Source organism: Pongo abelii, chromosome 14 (assembly GCF_028885655.2).
Source record: "Pongo abelii isolate AG06213 chromosome 14, NHGRI_mPonAbe1-v2.0_pri, whole genome shotgun sequence".
Classification (NCBI taxonomy): Eukaryota; Metazoa; Chordata; class Mammalia; order Primates; family Hominidae; genus Pongo; species Pongo abelii.
In genome coordinates, this window is record NC_071999.2 from 36932583 (window position 1) to 36954214 (window position 21632).

The 21632-nt window shown below is 41.0% G+C and overlaps 1 protein-coding gene across 4 annotated transcripts in view; it reads left to right on the forward strand.

The window, feature by feature from the left end:
- The window catches only part of FRY (FRY microtubule binding protein), a 448789-nt gene that overhangs the window by 163990 nt on the left and 263167 nt on the right, over nucleotides 1–21632 (forward strand). For 2 of the 4 annotated variants that reach the window (XM_054528882.2, XM_024230948.3), the window contains exon 1: nucleotides 19826–20645. The exons of 1 other annotated variant lie outside the window; for it this stretch is intronic. In XM_054528882.2, coding sequence (XP_054384857.1) covers nucleotides 20576–20645 — 70 coding nt within the window. In that variant the 5' untranslated portion in view covers nucleotides 19826–20575. Of the gene's footprint in view, nucleotides 1–19823; nucleotides 20646–21632 lie in introns of those variants that run through there. One more of the 4 variants, XM_054528884.2, reaches the window with a different exon arrangement.

Below are 21632 nucleotides of genomic sequence, written 5' to 3' on the forward strand. Positions count from 1 at the left end.
TCCCATCCCATGTTCTAGACATCTAATTTACCTTTGATAGTCCCCGCATGGTTGACTGATATTGAGCTTGCAGTCTGTGAGAAATCCCAAGTCTCTACACAGCTTATTTTTTTAGTCTTGTCTTCTCCTATCCTTCGCATAATTTATTCTTTTGTCTAGTCACACTGGGGATACAGCAGGGAACCAAGTAGACGTTGTCCCTGTCTCTTGGAACTTAACATACATTGGTGAAGGCTGTCAGTGAACAAGTGAGCAAACAAATATATAATCATAAATTGTAAGATGTACTATAAAGTGAATGAACAGATAAATAGTAGAAGAGACATCCTACTCTTGATAGTTTTTTTGGTTTTTTTTTTTTTTTGGTGGGGTATGCATTTTGGCATTTACTCTGAAATAAAACATTATTTTTAATATATCTGGCCTATTATTCCACCCTACCCCAACCATTTATAGAAGAGATCCTGGCTGTTATTTGTTATATTTAGTGCCCTCATCCTTCACTTTATTCCTAAATGTGGTAAGTATGACACCTCTGGCTTTATCCCAATCATTAATAAAAATATCTAACGGGACAGAACAGTACCATTGTTGTCCTAGAGCTAACAGTAATATCCATTGGCTACACATAGATAAAGATCTAGCCAGCATATATAAAGTGAGACTCTTATTGGAAATATTAGCAAGATTAATGCTGCCCACTGCTAAGTTTTCTATTTCACCAGCCGAGTCTTAAATGTTCCTCTGGCTGTACCACATTGATCACAAAAGGCCTTTCAAGTTGTCTGCCTGATGATTTTTAAAAGGTCAAATTGATTTAAAGTATTTCACTCATAATGTGGGGAAATAGAAGTTGTTTTCAATCTAACCAGAAAGAACGTCACTTACAAACCAGAATACCTACGTTTTGCAGGGCCAAGGCTCCAAGGTGATGTTCATCAGCTCCTTTCACATGGATCTAACCTGCCCATGTAGGCCCACTCCAGTCACCTGGAAAGTGTGAGTCCAAGGCCAGAACCTACCCAGGCCAGTTCTGTGATGCCCTCTTCTCCTTACCTTGGGCATCCTTGGCTTTGATGGCCAATTCTGCACTTGCTGCCCTGGCTCTACCTGGTCTCCCACATAGACAGTTCCCACGTTTGTGTTTGGCCATTGAACGCAGTGTTTGGGTATGAGGCACTCCAGATCTCTCAGCTGCCAGTCCACTGAGCTGATTCTCTTTTTAGTTGGAGGAGGGAGAGTTTAATCAAATTTAGAGAACTGGGGATTGGAATCATCCAGCAGGCACATCACCCTTGGTCATCACAGGGTTACCCATCCAGAGCAGTGGAGAAAATGAAATGTTTTCGGAGGCAGTCAAAGTTGACCTTTAATTTAGCATGGACCATAGCTTGTCAAGGTTCATCAGCAGAGCGGTACTGTTGTAAGCATTTGCTAATGTAGATATTATTTGACATTAATTTACTTGCTAATTTGACACATTTTTGTATAACACAGAATAAGTTAAATTGCAACAAAATTTATTTATTTATTTATTTATTTATTTAATATTCCTTAAACACCTATCACATGCTATGCATTGTTCTGGGTGCTAAAATTACAGCGGTGAATAAAATAGACACAGCTCCTTCCCTCGCAGATCTTATATTCTGGTGGGGGAGAGTGGGAGACTAAGACCATGTAAATATGTAGTATTCAGAGAGTGAAATATGCTTTGAATAAAATATAGAAACGGGAGAAAGTTACAGTGACAGGGGAAGGAAATTTCACCTTATATTGGATGGTCAAGGAGCATCTTGTTGATAGGCAGAGCCTGAAGAAAGAGAAAGAGCAAACCATATGGATACCTGGAGAGAGGAAGTTTGGGCAGAAGGAAGAGCAAATGCAAAGGCCCTGGGCTGGGTCTTTTCGAGGAAAAGCAAGGAGGCCACTGTGGCTGGTGTGGAGCCAGTGCTTATTCTACACTGCTGCATTTCAGAAAGTGTAACAAAGAACCAGATTGCTCTTTGCTAGACTTGCCCTATTTTGTTGTGGTTGTTAACTAAAAATATATGAGGAAAGGGTGTTTTTTATACTGCTAAGGCTGCATTCTTAATTGCCTAAGGAGTTAACCCCAGGGTGTGTGTGTGTGTGTGTGTGTGTGTGTGTGTGTGTGAAATATATACATACCTATACACACACACGTTTGTTTAATGAAATGGGAGAGAAGTTGAGACATACCTTTTTGTGCTTCAATGTGAGCCTGTGAGAGTTAGTAGTTTACCTGATACAAAACCCCTTTGTAATCTATTATGCAGCCTGTTATTAGCAATCAATCCTAAAAGTGCTGTTATTTTCATCCTCCGAGTAAAGCATAGGAGTTGGGTAAGGGTCAGAGTAGTTTGAAATTTGGATAAGAACTCAAGTTCTTTACTGACTTCCCTCACACCTACATCTAACTTCTGCAGGAGCTATCCCATTAGTTGTGAATGATTTAATAAGCAAAACCTGGGGTGAGTTTACCTCCTGAGGTCAGTTCAGTTTTTAGACATAGTTGGCTTGCCCTGAGCTCTTCTTGGCCTATTTCTGGGCATTATGCATCCTGAGAAATATTGGGATTTTTTTTCTGTTACAAAGCAAACACTTCTCGTGCTTCCAAGTGTTTACATGTATCAGGCCCTAAGTGGTGGCCCTATCACGAGCAGAGTGTGCAGGCGATGCTGTGCAGGGTGGGCATGGCTCAGCCTGTGCTGTCTGTGTGGTTCCAATGGTTCCAGTATCCCAGCGGGGCTGTGCCTGTCCACCAACCTGCTGGTTACCACAGCAGATAACATAGTAGACTCAGGGTTCAAGAAGAGCAACCACCCAAAGCAAATGAATAAAACTGTAACTGCTTCATGGCTAGACTCTCTGAAGAAATGCCTCTGACATAACCTCAGTTGGTCCTCAGAAGAAAGTTTGCAAAAACAAAAACAATGTCTGAACTTATTCCTTGGCCATAACCACCAAATTTAAATGCCACAGTTTCTCCATGTGGGAAATTCAAAGACATTGTGGACCTTTGCGTGATGTGAAGGTGTATTAATGAGCTATCTAGCTCCTTTTTGGAAAAGAAAACCTCAGAGTAAGACATAGAGGTCTTTCTTGGCTGGAGCTGCTCTTTCATGAATGATTAGGTAGGTAAGCATGTTCCAGTAAAATTAAGCCTCACCATTGACAAGTGTTTGGAGGGCATTGTAGGATCCATGGATACATCCTGCGTCTGCCTTGTTGTTTTCTAAGGGTTGAACGTATGGCATTTAAGGAAATTTTGTGGTTAGTAACAGAAGATTTCAAAATTAATCTCTAGAATTTATATCTCTTAGATTGGATATTTTAATAAAAACACAATATTCCATACTGTCATGTGATTGCTAGCCTTTGGTTTGTATGAAACAATTGTTTCACTCTTTCTGTAGATTTCTACAAAAAAATCACTTGGCAGATACATACCAAAAGAATATTGTGTTTTATATATTTAATGTAGTGAAAGGGATGCTGTCATACCCAATGTTTCTGAGCTCACCCACAAAAATAAACCTCATGTTTATACTTAAATTTATTTATTCAACTAGCATTTTTTAGAATCTGTTATGTACCAGGCACTATGCTAGATGCTGGTAATTCAGAAATGAGGGACACAGCCTTCCACTTCCATCAAGGGGCTTACAGTTTAGTGGGGAGACAGAGAAGTAAACTACAAACACAAGATCAGGTAACAAGTACTACTGGGGCCCAAAGCAAGGGTATTTCACTTTGCCTGGGGAAATCAGTCAGAGCTTCTCAGAAGAATGGGTAAGGGTTAGAGCTGGAATTAAGAGGAAGGAAAAGCAGAATGTATAGTGCAGGGCCTAACAGTAGTTCACAGCCTGGTGTTTTGGCAGACTTGCAGACAGTTCCCTATAGCTGAAGCACAGGGTTGCATGAAGTTAGAGAGGTGGGAAGGGGTCTTGTATGGCAACCAAGGGTTGGGCTTTATCTCAAAAGGGATTGAGAAACATTGAACAATCTGGCAGCACTTATGAGGACTGAGCCAATAGGAAGGCTATTGCATTGATCCAGGTGAAGTATTACAAGTACTAATTAACAGAATGATGGTAGTAATGAGGATGAGAAAACAGATACAAGCAATTATTAAGAGGTAGATTCAACAGGGCTTGCTGAGTCTTTGAATCTGGGGGATGAGAAGGAAGAAAAGTCTTGAATTTCTAACTTGAGTGACTTAGAAAATGATGATGTCATTCAGGCAATAAAGGAGAAAGTAAGAACTGGGGAAGGAAAGTGGTTAGCTCAGATGTAGCCATGTTGAATTTCAGGTACCTGAGGAGTATCCGGATTGAGGTGGACAATAAGATGTAAAGAGGTAACATATGGACGTGAACTTCCATGGAGACGTCTGAGGTGTAAAAGTAATTTGGGAAACATCAGACAGTAGGTGAAGCTGTGGGTTCAAATGAAACATCCTAGGCAATATTTATATATAAGAAGGAAAGGGGCTGAATATGGAGTTCTGAGTTATTCTTGCCATTGCAGGGAGGGATAGAGAAGGAGCCCCTAATGCAAAGAGACCAAATAGTCACAGAGGTAGGAGGACAGAGGAGACAAATGTCACAGTAGCCAAGTAAAGTGAACGTCTCAAAAAAGAAGACTTGATCAGTAATGCCAAATGCTGTCAAGAGGCCAAGTAGGGTGAGGACTGGAAAGTTCCATAGGGCTTAGGCATTGGTAGTCATGACACACTCATTCCCAATGTGCTGGAATGGCAGTAAGTTGGAATGAAGGGGATTAGGAGGGAGAGACAGAGAAGTTTCTAAGAAATTTGGCTGTGAGAAGTAAAAGTGAAATAACTAAACATGAGGAAAGAGCTGTCTGCTGCTGGTTGCCGCTGAATCTGTCAAGCTGATTTCTCCCAACCTGAGTGAACAAGAGCAGCAAGGAATGCCCTGCCCCCCCCCCCCCGCCCCCCATCAGCATTCAAATCAACAGGATCTTACTAACAGTGTTTTAAAGGATAAGGGTGGCCAATCCTAGTTAGACATCTGTCCTGGGGCTTTGTAGTACCTCCAGTTATTCTGAAGTAGAAAAAGAGTTTCAGACTTACTGGAGATGTTATAGCTTTGATGTAAGCAGTCTTTAGTAGACATAAAACCTTGCTTTGAATAGCATGGATGTGAAATAGCTCCAATGAGAAATCTCTCCTTTAACACGCAAGAAGTAACAGGATCGATGTCTCAGCTCTCTATCTTAACAGGCATTTGAGGGTACACAAAAGGGCAGTGGATTTTAGTCCATCCAGTTCTCCCACCAGTGAGGACCTTGGATACATTGTTTACAGCTTGGCCTTGAGGTTGTCATCTATATCATGAGTGGATTTGATTCAATGACTTATAAGATCCACCCCTCCCAGATATGCTGGATTTTGATCCTGTCTTCAGAGCTTCCATTTGTTTTCCCTTTCACCATACCTCCCATGCATTTCCTTTCCTCCCACACATAGAGCTTCTGCAGCATCCAAGTCTACATTACACTGCTAGGGAAAGAGCCCCATCTACAACTGACATGGTCAGAGGTTGTGTCAGGGAAGTAAGAACTCAAACACCGAGAAAATTGAGACTATTTTTCTCCAGCAGCTTACTTTCCTTGGCTTTTCTTCACCCGTTGCTGCCAGCTCATTCTCCATCATGCTTCTCTTAGTCCAAATGGGACTTCGTTCAAACAGATACCTAAGGGCCTAAAAAAATATGAACAGCTTTTGCGTGAAGCAGCCAGGGTAAAGTCACTGACCTGCTCTGACTCCCTGTCATTGGTGAGAAGATCTGTTCATTCATTCATTTAACACCATGGCTGTTCATTCAGTAATTACTTACTAAGTGTCTACCATGTGCTATGTTGATTGTGTCCCCCTTGTGTCCTAGAACATAGGAGTAAGATGGTGACCAAAATAAACATAGAATGTACCTAGCGAAATTGATAGTTCAAACAGGGAGAAAGCATATTGAAAACTAGCTACACAATAAATGCATAATTTGTGATAAAGTATTTGTGTCAATAAGAAATGTCAACTGTGGCTCTAGATTTAGACCAGGGAGTTAAGGGAAGGCTTCTCTGAGGAAGCAATACTTAGATGGATGAAGGGCAAATAGAATTTAGCCAAGGGAAGAGAGGAGGGCCTCTAGGAAGGTGGAACAGCAATGCTGAGCCCTGAGATGCAGGAGTCCTGGGTAGCAGGGAAGGTGCAAGATGAGACTGAAGAGTTAGGAAGGGGCCAACCATGCCACCCCTGGAAAACCAGGAAAGTGTAAGGTCATGGAAGCAAGAAAAAGAGAGTTGCAAGAAGAAGGGTGTGGAGCTATATCAAATGCTACAGAGATACCGTTTCAGTTAAGGGCTGAGAAGTGCCCACTGGCTAAGTGGAAGCTGTTGGTCACCTTAGTGGAAGTGTGGCCAAGGAGTCAGCCTGAAGTGGGCTGAAGGGGGAAGGGGAGTGGAGAGAGGAACTGAAGGCTGCGTATAAAGGCAGCTGTGTTGAGATGTTAAGTGATGATTGGGAAGTCAGGAAGGTAGGCTAGGAATTTGTATTAGTCTGTTCTCTCATTGCTGCAAAGAAATATCTGAGACGGGTAATTCATAGAGAAAAGAAGTTTGACTCATGGTTCTGTGGGCTATACAGGAAGCATAGTGGCTTCTGCTTTCGGGGACCTCTCAGGAAGCTTCCAGTCATGCCAGAAGGAAAAGCAGAGTAGGCACCTTAACATGGCAGGAGCAAGACAGAGTGAGGGGGGAGGTGTTGCACACTTTTAAACCACCAGATCTCATGAGAACTCACCATCATGAGGACAGTACCAAGAGAGATGATGCTAAGCCATTCATGAGATATCTGCCCCATGATCCAATCACCTGCCACCAGGCTCCACCTTCAACAATGGGGATTACAATTCAACGTGAGATTTGATGGGGACACAAATCCAAACCGTATCAGAATTGGAAGGAAACGTGGGATAAGATAAGGGTTTTTGTTTTGTTTCTGTTTGCTTGTAAGACAAGAGGTATTGGCTATGTTTTCATAAAGGCAAGAAAGATTTTATAGAAAGGGAAGGGTTAAGATGCCAGAGACCCATAGGAGTGACAGTCTTGGGCAGGAGGCAGAAACAGGGTCAGGAGAGGGGACAAAGGTGGCTTTGTGGATTTGATGGCAGAAAAATGGCCATGTAGGAGGCAGGGTCATCCGTGAGAACGAGATGGGAGGAGGGAAGCAGGAAGGCTGTGGAGTGCACAGGGCAGAAATGACTGTTGCAGTGAGGGATGCTTGCTGGGCCCAGGAAGGCCTGGTGGGGAGGTCTGCTCTCCTGACCTGCCTGTGGGGTTTTCTAGTCACCACCTCCCCATTGACCCTGCCAGTGTTCTCTTAGAAGGGTGTAAGAATGTTGTTTTGATTTTGTTCCTGTGTTTTTCCAAAGCCAAATTATACCACATTATACAATTTCCTACAGATCCTGAATATTCTGACATGGGAGCAAGTGCATTCTGCTCTGGTAATTTTACGCTATTTGATTTCAAATTAATTTCATGATTTGTTTCCTCCCATGTTTACCCTTTGAGTTGCTTATTCCCTTTGGCCTCATCATTTGAAAAACCCATGATTTGGTGTCTGTCTTTTCTGATTGTTTTTTGCAACCACATCTCACAGTTTAGAGCCTTCCATTTCATTTTATGGAACATGTTATAAAGTTGGAATCTTTCATGCAAGCCCACTTACAAAAATATCCAAATATTTTTGCCTTATGTATTTCTTGGTATTCTCTCTTTCTCTCTCTCTCTCTGTATTTCTTGGTATTCTGTGTGTGTGTGTGTGTGTGTGTGTGTGTGTGTGTGTGTGTGTGTGTGTGTCTGTCTCTGTCACCTTCAGGTAGCATTCGTGGCAATAACAAGAATGTCTGCTGGACCCTTTACCTCTCTCTTCCCTCCCCTCTATACACCTGGTGCTCACCAGGTCCCTGCTGCTGTTTTGTCGCTTGACTTTGTATCATATTGAGTTTCTGCCCCGGGTTCTCTGCTTGTACTCTGTCTTCTCCTTTTCATAATCACTCCAGGTTCCTGCCACTTTTTTTCTGGACACCCAGAGTCTTTTTCTTTCTTCCAGTGACAGTCAGAAGTTGGGGGAGCCCTCTTGGACACATCTTGTTTGAGGTTCCTAAGTTCATACCAAGTATCTTTAGAAATCAGGAAGGATGAGGAACAGAACTAACATTTTATGAGCATCTACTGGTATTAGATGCATTTCTTATGCCACCTTATATTAACCTTTACCATAACCTTGTGGTAGGGAGTGTTGTTTTGATTTTATAGACAGATAAATCAATCCCAGAAAGATTCCATAACTTGAGAAATATATCAGGGCCAGGACTAAAACTGTCCTTGTTTCCTGCCTGAAGCTCAGGGTGACTGACGGTTATCATTGTCAATGTCTAGACACGAAATATTCATCCCAGTTAGGCATGGGCCTAGGTGTGACCTCAGATCTTGAACTCACGCTGTGATATGAAAGTGGTCTCCTAGCAGTCAGGCATCTTCGGTCCTGGAGTCCAGACAGAAGGTGCCTCTACCACTAGGTGGGGATGTAGCAGCACCACAAATGAGTACACTACAAATGGAAAGACCCTCTAGAACAAAGGTGTTCAAACTTAAAAAATAAGAATAATTTATTGCAGTGAAACAACATATAATTAACCATTTTAAGGTGACTCTTCTGTGACATTTTGTACATTCGCGGTGTTACACAATCACCACTTCTATCTAGTTCCAACACATTTCCATCACTCCAAAGTAAAAACCCCTTCACCATTAAGCAGATTCTCCCAGTTCTTCACTTCCCGTAGCCCCTGGCAACAGCTGATCTGCATTCTGTCTCTATGGATTTACCTATTCTGGATATTTCTTATAAATAGAATCGTACCATATGTGACCTTTTTGTATCCGGCCTTCTTCAATTAGCATAACATTTTGGGGGTTCATCCATATTGTAGCATGTTCTCAAACTTCATTCCTTTTTACGGATTAATAATATTCCATTACATATATATGCCACCTTTCATTGATCCACTGATGGACATTGAAGACTTTGGGCTACTATGCATAGTGCTGCTATGAACATGCATGTACATATACTTGTTTGATAACTTGTTTTCATTTCTTTGGGGCATGTGTACACAGTGAAATTACAGGGTCATATGCTAATTCTATGTTTAACTCTTTGAGGAACCATCAAATTCTTTCCATAGTAGTTAAACCATTTGGCATTCTCACTAGCAGAGTATGAAGATTTCAAACTTTTTAAAACCACGACTCACAATATAAAGTACATTTTACATTGCAAGCCAGTATTTAACCGTGTGTATGTATACATATATATATAACAGAGGTTTCATGAAACAGTACTCAACCTGACTGTGAATGATGCCCTCTAATGTATTCCCTCCTATTCTATGTCATTAGAAAAGTGTCTTGGTTTGACCCACCAAATTAACTCCACAACTCAAAGTTAATTTGCTATCAGTTGAAGTCGCAGGTATTTTCATCATCATTACAGTTGCTTTAGGCATATTGAAATATTATTTATGATCATTATTTTATTTAAAATTTCTTATAATTATTGCGCCTCTGGATAATGTTATTTAAAGCACTATTTAAAGAAGCAGGTATATACAATACCACAATTTTGTGTTTTTTTAAATAGTTGAATAACTATGTTTCAAAATAATTGCTTTCTTTGTCACCCTGTGTCTTCCACATTTTATTCACGTAATCACATTATTCTGAGAAGGAACTCATGGGCTTTGCCAGACTGCCAAAAGGGCTCATGGCACAAAAATACTTAGGAACCTTCTAGAGCTACACTGTCCAATAAGGGAGCCATTAGCCACTTGTAGCTATTGTATACAATAGCTGCAAGATGGATGTGGCTAGTCCAAATGTAGACGTGCTGTAAAATACCCACTGGATTCCAACTATTTGGTACAAAAAATATTAAATGTCTTACTAATTTTTTTATATTCATTAATTATTGAAATTATTTTTGGCATATTGGGTTAAACAAAATAGATTATTAAAATTAATTTCACCTGCTTGTTGGTTATTTTAATGTAGCTACTTAAAAATTTAACACTGCATGTGTGGTTCGCATTGCATTTCTGTTGGACATCACTGGCTTAGCACCAGATCAGAGTTCCAATCTTGGTTTTATCACAGGACCAGCAATAATCACTGTTACTGTTACTATCATTACTCTGCTGTGGGACCTACCCTGATAAATTTCAGTTTCCTCCTCTGGAAGAGTAGGTATAAAGCCAAAGGAGAGCATATTGCTGTGCTTATTCTGTATTCAGCCTTTTTGCTAATACATTTCTCACTATTGGAATTGTCTAGTCATCTCATCTTTCATCCAGAAGTCTGGTGAAGGCCCACGTCCATGTCCCTTCTCTTATGCTTCTGCTACCCCTTGTTGTAATGAACACAAAATATAAATTATATATGGGAAAATCATATACCAAGGTAAGGATATAAGAATTCATAGACAAATAAATATTTAAAAATAACTTTAAAGGATAAGAAAACGGGGAAACTCCCTTGAGGAGCAAAGAAGGTGGAAAATAAGGCTTGTGGTAGGGTGGAGTAGTAATTTGACCACAGTTGCCACCCATCCTGTATTTATCCAAAGTCCAGAGTGGCATTTGGATAAGACTCAGGCAAACCACCAGCACATTCCTGGAGTTGATGAATGGCCACTTAAAGAGCAGGACACCCCTGGCATGTCCCTAAACCCAAAACTAAAAGTCCAGCAGGCTATTACAATGAGGGAAAGTGCCAGCGTGTGTCTTTAAGGGCAATGGGCTGAGCAGGGACCACTCACCCTCTTATTTGTCTGATTCTTACACCGATGGGAGCCCTGAGAATCTAATATTAGCACCCAGGAAATACAAAGCCCTTTCATCTACATAATCTCCTTTAAGATCATGAAACAACCTTATGTAAAGGGCAGTATCATGTGTACCTTATAAACGAGAAAGAAATAGGTCAAACACGTCAGTGGATCACTGAGGCCATTACTGGGTGGAGGAGGGTTTATCTGACCATGAGCTTGAGTTTCTCCACAGCTAACACTGAGGGTCAGAATCATGACCCTCCACTTCTGTTTCCTTGGGCTTCTCAGAGTGATCTCACCCCTACAGACGATCTGCAAAGATCATTACTCTTGACCTCACTTCTGCCTCCTAAGCTGAGCTGTGCAGTTGGAGTCGCTCTTCCCACTAGCCTGCTAAGCTGCTGCCTTCCATCATTCAGACAGTTTCTGACAGCCCCACCCTCCTACACAAAGCCCTGCCTGTCTGGTCAAAGGAGGGTGGTGATTTCCCACCCTTTCTAAAAACACGCCTTGTAATACTTTCTCTGTCGTCTAAAATATACTTGCTCCTTCACAGTCACATTTTCTACTACTGTACAGTTAAACATCGTCTGTGGGAGGGAAGGTGATGTATGGGTTTTTCTGCTCCACTGTTGTTGGGCTTAGACCACCATCTTCTAAAAGGCAGAAACCTGGGGTCTGTACCAGACAGCTCCATGAACAGATGGTCATTTTGAAGTCTTTGAAGGTGAAATCTGTGATGCTCAGTGAGGTATACACTTCTTTTTAAAGTGGTAGTTCCAAATGAAGTGATGCTGTAACATACCGTTAATTCCTTAGATCACTGTCCTTAAGCTCAGTTATAATAACCTGGCGTGTGACTATTGTTTATTCCTGGTTTACAAGAATTGTCTAGTTATATAGTTTCTGTTGGTTTTCCTCTAAGCTGAACAAAGCACTTTGATACTACTTCATTAATTTCACAGTAGACAGCTTGATCGTTTTTATATTGATTTATCGCTTTCTAATCCCCAATTATTTTTTGGTCCTATGTCAGCTTCTCCTGCCATCGGACAGTGTATGTTTTCATGGATACTCTTGACATGAGCTTTATTAGAATGTAACCAAGAAGGTGAATCTATTGCCAAAAAATTAAATAATGTTTGCCAAAGAGTTATACAGAATAATTTATTACCCAGTGTTCTGCTTTTCCTATGCAATGGTTCCTCCCAGTGGTATAAAAAACCAAAGATTGGCTTGCCCTAAGAGATGAGGCAGTTTGGGGATGGGAAATAGTATTCTTCTTTTAGTAGATAAATAACATGTCCAAGGTTATAGGATCGGGATCAAAATAAAAAGCAGAATCACGAGTTTCCTAATTCCCAGCCCTTCAACCTTTGCTAATAGGTAACTATAAACATGGTCGTACCTAGAAAGAAAAACATTTTAGCACCTAGAAGGAAAAAAATGTAAAATTTAAGTAGCATGCACTAAAAAACTATCCAAAATTTCTAATTTTCCTCAATTTCATTGATTTGAAAATTACAGGTTTTAATAAGTATGTACATTAAATGGTATCTTGAGGAAAAGTTGATCTTTCCCTTATTACTTAAACCCTACTATTTATTTTTGTGTATCAAATTGGTAACATTAGTGGGAATATTCACTCTAGCCATAAAAGATATTTAATTTTTATCACCAAATAATAGGAGTATCACCCAATAACTTTAATACAACTATGAGAATGCTCTATTTTTTTGTTTTGCTAGATTATCATTCATACAGGGAAGAACCAACATTTTCTTAGTTCTCCTGTAGATGGCAAATCTAAAGGGTGATGATGACTGATATAAATATAATTGTTTTTTATACTATTAAGCATTATGTATCTGCATTTTTGGTAAATAGTAATATACAAAGTTAATGCTTTTTTTTTTTTTTTTTTTGAGACGGAGTCTTGCTGTGTCACCCAGGCTGGAGTGCAGTGGCACGATCTCAGCCTACTGCAACCTCCACCTTCTGGGTTCAAGCAATTTTCATGCCTCAGCCTTCCGAGTAGCTGGGATTACAGGTGCCCGCCGCCACACCCAGCTAAATTTTGTATTTTTAGTAGAGATGGGGTTTCACCATGTTGGTCAGGCTGGTCTTGAACTCCTGACCTCAGGTGATCCACCCACCTCGGCCTCCCAAAGTGCTGGGATTACAGGCATGAGCCACCGTGCCCAGCCGCAAATGCTATTTTTTGCTTCTTCAGAAGGGACTTAATATTTTATAATTACGTATTAATAGTTGGCTCCTATTGTGGCCATTTATATTCGACCTGTTTGTATCTGAACGTAAATAATTTCTCAGGTTGCTGGTGGTATTCAAAAATAGGATAATAAAGTTATCATTAGTGTTGTATGCTTTCATGCTAAGAGGCATGAGGTAAATGCTGCCATGTTTTCTCTTTGCATACATGTCTTTAAATACATTAAATACTAAGTGTGCTATGACCTTTTTCTGCAGAAATTGAGGTCGAATCTTTATGTGTACAAAATATGTATGAGCCACAACATCTCCTGGTTTTGACTACAGGTTAATGATATCCAAATATGCAGGCCCTACTTTGAGAGGTTGATGAGAAGACTAAATTAGGTAAATTTTGAGATGATACTAACCTAACCGGAACCTCTACTCAAATGGAAGTTTACCCTGGGCACGAAATGTTATATGACTTAATATTACTAAAATGTTAAGTAATAGTGTTTGTATGTGCATGTGTTTAGACTTTCTTCATCTTTCCAAAACTTCCAGCCTTGTGGGTAGATCTACCTTACCTTGGTAGCCAGCAGAGGTGGATGGGGGTGGGGATCTCTCTATGATGGACAGGTTCTCTCTCTCTCCTCTTTCCTTCTCTTCTCTTTTCCGAACCTGACTATGGAGTTAAGGAGGCATTTTGTGCTGCATATTCTGGGTTCATTTCTCACTACAGATTTGCTACATAACAGTTGTCATCTGCCTAGGCACTCACGTAATCCTCATAACAGATTTGTCTGACAAGGCACTAGTTTACAGACGAGGAAAATGAGGCCATGAGATGTTCAACAACTTTGCCAACAATACAGCTTTTATATGATAGAGCATGGTCTGGTCTACAATGTCACTCCCCTTCTAATTAATATCCTTTGAATATTTGTTCTTTTTTTTTTTTTTTTTGAGACAGAGTTATGCTCTTGTTGTCCAGGCTGAAGTGCAATGGCACCATTTCAACAACCTCTGCCTCCCGGGTTCAAGCGATTCTCCTGCCTCAGCCTCCTAGCTGGGATTACGGGTGCCCGCCACCACGCCCAGCTAATTTTCATATTTTTAGTAGAAACAGCATTTCACCATGTTGGCCAGGCTAGTCTCGAACTCCTGACCTCAAGTGATCTGCTCACCTCAGCCTCCAAAAGTGTTGGGATTACAGGTGTGAGCCACCGCACCCGGCCTGAATATTTGTTCTTAAAGTCACCATTCAGTTTTCTGGAGCAGGATCAGGGGAGAGGCAATTTTCCTTTCACTAGTGTGCAGGCCCAGGTTAACTGGTGCCCTAGTTCTAATTCATTCTAATGATGTCTCGGTGCCAGTTTTAGAGACGTGCCTAGCAGGTGCCCAGTAGGTGTGCCCCTTTGTTCAGCTTTGTCTATGCATGCCCTCTGATATACAGCCCAGCCCCAGGCCTCAATATTAGGCCTGAATAAATACCATTCTTTTACCCCACTCTAGACCTATCAAAACACCTCGGATGACAATGGACACATGGAGGGGGCCTTCCATGTGCAGAGCAGAAAGCAGGGTAAATTCCAGGCTTTCTTTCCTCCACTCCCTGCTGTCACTTCTTGGAGTCTTTTATTGTCTTCTGCTTAAACCCTTCAGGGGCTTCCCATTGTGCTACACTTCCTCCTGATTCCTTTGTCTTGGCTCTGGGTTCCTTATAAAACCCCTTCGCAGGGGAGCTGAGTAGGAAAGACAAAATGAGTTCTGCTGCTATGTGTCAATGATAACAATTTTAGAAGACATGATTTTTCTTGTTTATGTTTGAATCTGGACAACAACAAGCTTTGCTATAATGAAGTTGTGTTGCATTCAAAAAATTTAAATGTATTTCAATTCATTGAAAAAAAATATTTGCAGTGGATAGTAATGGAGTAAATGTTTTTCAAAACTTGCTGAATCTATTTTTGTGAAGATTTATATATGTGGGTTGGATTTTTTAAGGGAATGATTATTGTGTTTGATGCTTACCACATGGACATTGTGTGGCATCATTTCATATTTTTTCTCTAATATTTCTTAGGATGGGGTAGATCTGTCCAAATCATGCATCAAAAATAGGTCAAAAGAGAAGTTTGTTATTTATCTCAACACTTTGTCCTTTAGGTTATCTCTAAAAAGCCTCTAATTCTACTGTTTAAAGAAAAACAAAACCCTTTTTCCATACTTGTCACCATTGATTGTAACTGCTGTCTTTCTATCTCAATTCAGGGGATGCTTAATTTGATTTGGAGCTGTTCTTAAGATACAATGTATAATAGTGGGAATATAATATAGTTCATGCTTTTTTTGGAAGTTGAGACTGCTGATCAAAAATTGATAAAGCAATTATTTTCTTGCATTTAGTGATTTTCCTTTGTTTCTTCAGGATGCTAGTGAAACATTTCTGCCTAACACATTCTGTTCATGAATGTACATGTCACTCTGTGACAGTAATTACACACATGTACCCACGTGCATCCGTCTACAAGAAAAGGGGGTGGATTCCAATCATAACCCAATCAACTCAATCAGATGCTTTAAAATCATTAGGTAATGGCTCTTGATGTTGGCATGCATCCAGACTGTTTGCAAGGCTTTGTTTCCACTTTTTTTTTAATGCCACACAATTTAGCCTCAAAAATTGTCCAAAATGCTTTTAAAAAATGTAAATTAAGTATGAATTAAAACAAAATTTGCATTTCTTACACATTTTTTTCCCACAGGCAGCAGATAACAGGCAGACATGACAAGCTTGCTCATTCACTTATTCACTCAACATACGTTTATTGCATGAGGACTTACTGTGTGCTACAGAGATGTAGGAAACACAAAGCTGAGTAAGACACAGGTCTTCTGGAGGGAGAGACAGGACAGACGGTTATAATCGGGATCAAGACGGGAGGAGAGTAAATGCCATAGATTATGAGATATAGTCCCTGTATCCTTTACCACCCTCATCCCACTCTGCTACATGGCTTGCTAGGACATAGGTACATAGGTGACCAATAGGTCACTCCTTCTGACCACCTCCTTCCCACTGACCACCCAGAGCTACCACCAGCCCATGTGGTATCTTGATAAAAAAATAGGCACCCCTTCCTCTGGATTGAGTCCTGGGCTGATGCAGACCCATGCCAGGGTAGAAGCAGCCCACTGCCACCTCTGTACCTGCCAAATTGGAGAGTGGAGTTCAGACTAGATTTCCATCCTCAGTCACCCCATCTCCACTCTAGGTCAGACATTCTTGTAGAGACCACAGCCTGTATAATGAATCAAATTAATGTGAAAAATAAAGGCATTCTTCTCTCGGTTTCTCGGAATTGGATACAGCCCCCAGGGAATACGTCACCCAGGCCAAAGCCAGGCAGGAAGGCAGTGAATAGGCTGGGAGAGTCAGTGGGACCTGAAGTGCCTCTGCTGTGTTAAGGAGTACCTTAGCATCTCTTCCTGAATTTTTTTTTTTTTTTTTTTTTTGAGATGGAGTCTTGCTCTGTTGCCCAGGCTGGAGTGCACTGGCGCAATCTAGGCTCACTGCAACTTCCGTCTCCCGGGTTCAAATGATTCTCCTGCCTCAGCCTCCCAAGTAGCTGGGATTACAGGCTGGTGCCACCACACCCGGCTAATTTTTGTATTTTTAGTAGAGACGGCATTTCGCTATGTTGGCCAGGCTGGTCCTGAACTCCTGACCTCAAGTGATCCACCTGCCTTGGCCTTCCAAAGTGCTGGGATTACAGGCGTGAGCCACTATGCCCAGCCTCTTCCTGAACTTTCTGTAAAGAACTTGGTAACCATGATTCTCACCTTGCTTGTGATTTTAAAAAAATAATAAATAAATAACAAGGTTATGATAAGTGACTCAGGGTCTAAAATAGACCTAAATTTTACTAGCTATATGAGTTTGACCTTATTTTATGCCTCCTTAAGCCTCAATTTTCTCATCTGTAAAATGGGACTAATAATAGTACTTACTTCATAGGTTTGAGGTGAGGATTAAATATAAAATATATATATTTTTAAGTACAATATTTATATTCAACAAATGTAGATGGTGTCATTTAGTGTCATCACTTGTGTCGGGCCACTTTCCGACTTTTTCCCCACTCTTTGATACCATTTTCTAAGGCCTTCCACTTTTCCTGTTATCTTTCACTCAGTCTCCAACATCTATGCCTAATTCCATGCTTGACGATTCATTGTATGTTCTCCTAATATTTTTAAGGAAGGATCCCTCATTTTTACAGGTATAAAAGCTGAGATAGCTTTAGGTCCTCTTAAATCATAACTGAAGTCACTAGCAAGCCAGGAACACATTCAGATTTTACTGTTGCATTTTAAAGTACCTCTGTCCAGGTGCCTCTTCTGACTACTTTTTTTAAGGCCCCCAGAGAGAGAGGAGACAAAAGGATAAATGTTTCAACTCAGCTTGCAGCAGGTGTCATTCTATTTGATTTGCAGGCCTTTCAACAAAACAAAAGCCCTTTTCTGTTCTTTTACAATATATGTCCTCTTTAAAGGTACTCGAATGAAAAAAAGCATACACTGGACAAGATTTCAGGTTCTAAGAGACAGAAACTGGGCTCTTAGTTGCTGATTCACTCTTCACAGTGAAAGCTAGATGGCATTGAAAACATTATTTTCTAAGTAGCATTTACATTTTTATGATCGTTTCCCTTGAAATATATATGAATGGCATTCCCAGCAAGTTAGTATGTTTATAGTAGTTAAATACTGAAAATTTATGTATTTAAGTATTGAAAACTTTAAAAAGCCAGTTAAAAATTTGTTAAAATAAAATCAACAGAGAGAATCTCTATATATTTGAATAACAATATACAATAGCCTGTTTGCTTATTGCAACTGATTTTAAATGTCTCCAACTTGCTCTCCCCAAATAGTTACCACTGGTGTTCAAAAGTAATATGTCTTTTAAACCACATAAAGAGTAAAGAAAAAAAGTATTTAGCTTTTTTAACAAAAGTTCTATTCTAGAGTCACTAAGGATTCATAATAAGAATGAATGGGCCAGGTGCAGTGGCTCATGTCTGTACTTTGGGAGACCAAGGCAGGCGGATCACCTGAGGTCAGGAGTTCAAGATCACCCCAGCCAACACTGTGAAACCGCATTTCTACTAAAAATACAAAAATTAGCTGGGCATGGTGGCGCATGCCTGTCACCCCAGCTACTCGGAAGGCTGAGGCAGGAGAATCGCTTGAAACGGGGAGGCAGAGGTTGCAGTGAGCCAAGATTGCACCACTGCATTCCAGCCCAGGTGACAGAGTGAGACTGTCTCAAAAAAAAAAAAAAAAAAAAAAATCAATGTAGCTAAAATTTAATGATGTGTTAACTATGGGCAAGATACTATGCTGAGCCCCTTTCATACACAGTGTTATTTATTGTTTCCAAAAACTGTAGGAAGAAGGTACAACCCCATTTTACAGATGAGGTAATGAAGGCTTAGCAAAGTTAATAGCTTACTTTGGGGCTCAAAGCTAGTAAGGGCTGGTGCCAGAAGCGAACATGGGGCCCTGCCTTGAGAGCCCGTGCCATCGTTAATCTCAGGGCACTGTGCAGCCTACCTGTTCATTCACTGCCATCTGAGTCTTGGGCAAGCATCAGATGGGTGTAGGTATGAAATTTATTTTCAGATATAATAATTGTTTCAAGGTAAAACCTTTGGGTCTTATTTTACCTAGAATCCATACATTCAAAGTACAAGTGATAAAATCAGCTCAGCAACACTAGTACGCACGTGAATTAAAAAGAAGTCAATCTGATGAGAGATTTCATCAGAATAAAGTGTATAAGTGGAGTTGGAAATCTGAGTGATTGAGTGCTTGCCATTTGGGTAAGTGTAATGAATTTGAAAAACTAATTATATTGATAAAGTATCTTAGGGCCTTTCAGAACATAGTTCTAAAAGTTTTATTTAGTGTTGAATTTTTATAATTATTTGTCTTAAAAATAAAAGTACATTGTAGTCTTTACCTTCCATTTTTAAAATGAACTGTTAATCTAGGAAGTCCTGTTTGTGTGTTGATTTGGGGAGTTTGCCCAACATTTGCTATGTTAAATACGTATTAACATGGTTTATTACTTTTTTTTTGTTTTTTAGAAAACATTACTCATGAATGTTCTGGGACTTGGGAAGGATACTGTGGTTTATGAGATAGTTGGCCAAATCCCACCTCCTCCAACATAACCTGTCATTATTAAAATATAATACTCTTATTTAATCCCCTGGTCAAGCTAAATGATAATGTGAAACAAAGCTAACCAAAATCAGGACACCTGATATCAAGAATTCATGAAATCAAAAGCCATTGTAGAGCACGGAATCTAATGCTTTGGCTTCTTATCCTTTTCATACAAATAAAATAAGCTTCACTGGGCTTGGTGAGTCTTAGAAATGAGAGGTTTGAGAATAAGATCCATTGTGGAGTGTGTGACATTACAAAAACAAGCCAACTAAACAGTGTGTACTGTCCCCTTAGAGTGCACACGTTCGGGCTCCGATGCCCCTTGAAAAGACTGCATTTCTGGGAGGGAAAAGTAAAAATGCAGATTCCACCGTGCGTGTGGAAGGCAGGGAAGAAAAAGCCCAGACATGCGTCCTCTTGTTGAGTCTCTTTACTGCAACGAGGCTGACGGATGGGGTTTTTCAAAACGTCGCTGCAACCAGATGCAGGGCTGCAGCTTTGCTTACCGCAGCGTGCTGCAGTTGTGTTTATTTCAGGGACAGACACAAGGGGAAGCAGCAGCCAGAGCACACCCGGGCCGCTCACGGGAAGCCTTGCCGAAGAGAGAGGATCCGCAGAAGCTGCGAAATTCCTCCCGCAGCCTAGGCGGAGACTGAGCCGCGGCTCAGGTTGAGACAGTGGGCAGGGGCAGGGGGCGGCGCTCCCGGCCCATCCCTTAGCCCCGCGGCGGCCGTGTGGGCCGGAGGCTGCCTGCACCGCGTCAGGGAGGCCGGCCCAGAAACCCTCCCTCCCAGAAGAAAGCCGATCCCAGTTCAGGTGGGGTCTTCCTCGGTTGCGTACCTGGCTGGAGCCGAGCTGGTGGGCGGCCGGCAGCCGGCGTTTCTGGTGATGACAGCCCCGAAATGAAAGCAGCGCGGCCGCCGCCTCCGAGGGCTGCAGGGAGATCAGCGCCCAGCAAATAAGAAGCAAGTCCTGGACCCAGAGGAGGAGGAGCGGCCGAGCATCTCTGTCTGCTCCGCGGTGTCCTTTAGATGAGGACTCCCTGCCGGAGCCGGAGGTGGATCCGCAGAGCTGCCTCTGGGCGCCTGACCCCGCGCTGACATCACAACCTGTGACAGGCGCATCACGCCCGGTACCTGCTCCCGGCCGCTGCCCGTCCTCCCAGCCTCTTTGTATGCCGCAGACATGGCCAGCCAGCAGGATTCGGGCTTCTTTGAGATCAGTATCAAATATTTACTGAAATCCTGGAGTAATAGTGAGTAATAGAAAATAACCTTTTTGTTTGTTTGTTTGCTGGATGTTGCATAAGGCTGGAGACAGAAAATCTCAACTGGACACGTATGTTTGTGAGCCGCGGAAGTTTTTCTTTTTTTCTTTTCTTTCTTTCTTTCTTTCCTTCTTTCTTTCTTTCTTTCTTTTTTTGCTTCCATCTGCTGTGAAAATCAAAATGTCAGAGACTGAACTAGCTTTCCTTAAGTGCAAAGGCTGCAATGGAATTACAGTAGATTGTGTTTGATTAAATTTTCAAGTGAGGCAGCCCTTCAGACTCTGGGGGAGCTCAGGATCAGGCATTCCTGGCTGCATTTCCTGCCTTGATGTTTATTTGATTTGTTCAGGCTTTCTCTAAATATTTTGTGAAGTGTGATTTAATCAAAGGGGTGTGGCAGGGTTTCAGAGTACTTTGTAATTGTTTTTTTAGGGTATTGTCTGAAGAAAGAAAAGTACTTAATAGTCCAAAACCTAGGACATCCTTTTTGTATATAGAGGCATCTGCAGATTTATTTCATCTCTCCCTCTTCCATGTGGATGATGTTCTGAATGCCATTTAATATTTGAATTTTTAAAAATTCTGATGTTTGCTATAGTCCAAATAATGTGCTTTTTTGAAACATAAACAAGTGAGGTTCTGACCCTAATTATTTATTAGGATAGCAGAATATGATGGCTTCTGAAGTTTCATTCCTGACCTACATAAGGATTTTAGCAATACGCTATTTCAAAAAGACAACCTCTAAGCCGTCGTGGATCTGGAATCAAATTAAAATGAGGCGTTCAGGTGATCAATGATGCCTTGTATTTTCCGAACAGTTTAAAAACAAAGTCTTCTCTATTTCACTAACAGCCTTTGTACTTGCTTTGGATAAAAGATCAGCAGGTATTACTGATGCTTTATTGTTTTAAATAAAAAATTTTTCTCCGTGAAAATTTTAATATTGTATTATGTGCATACTGATTAACCTAC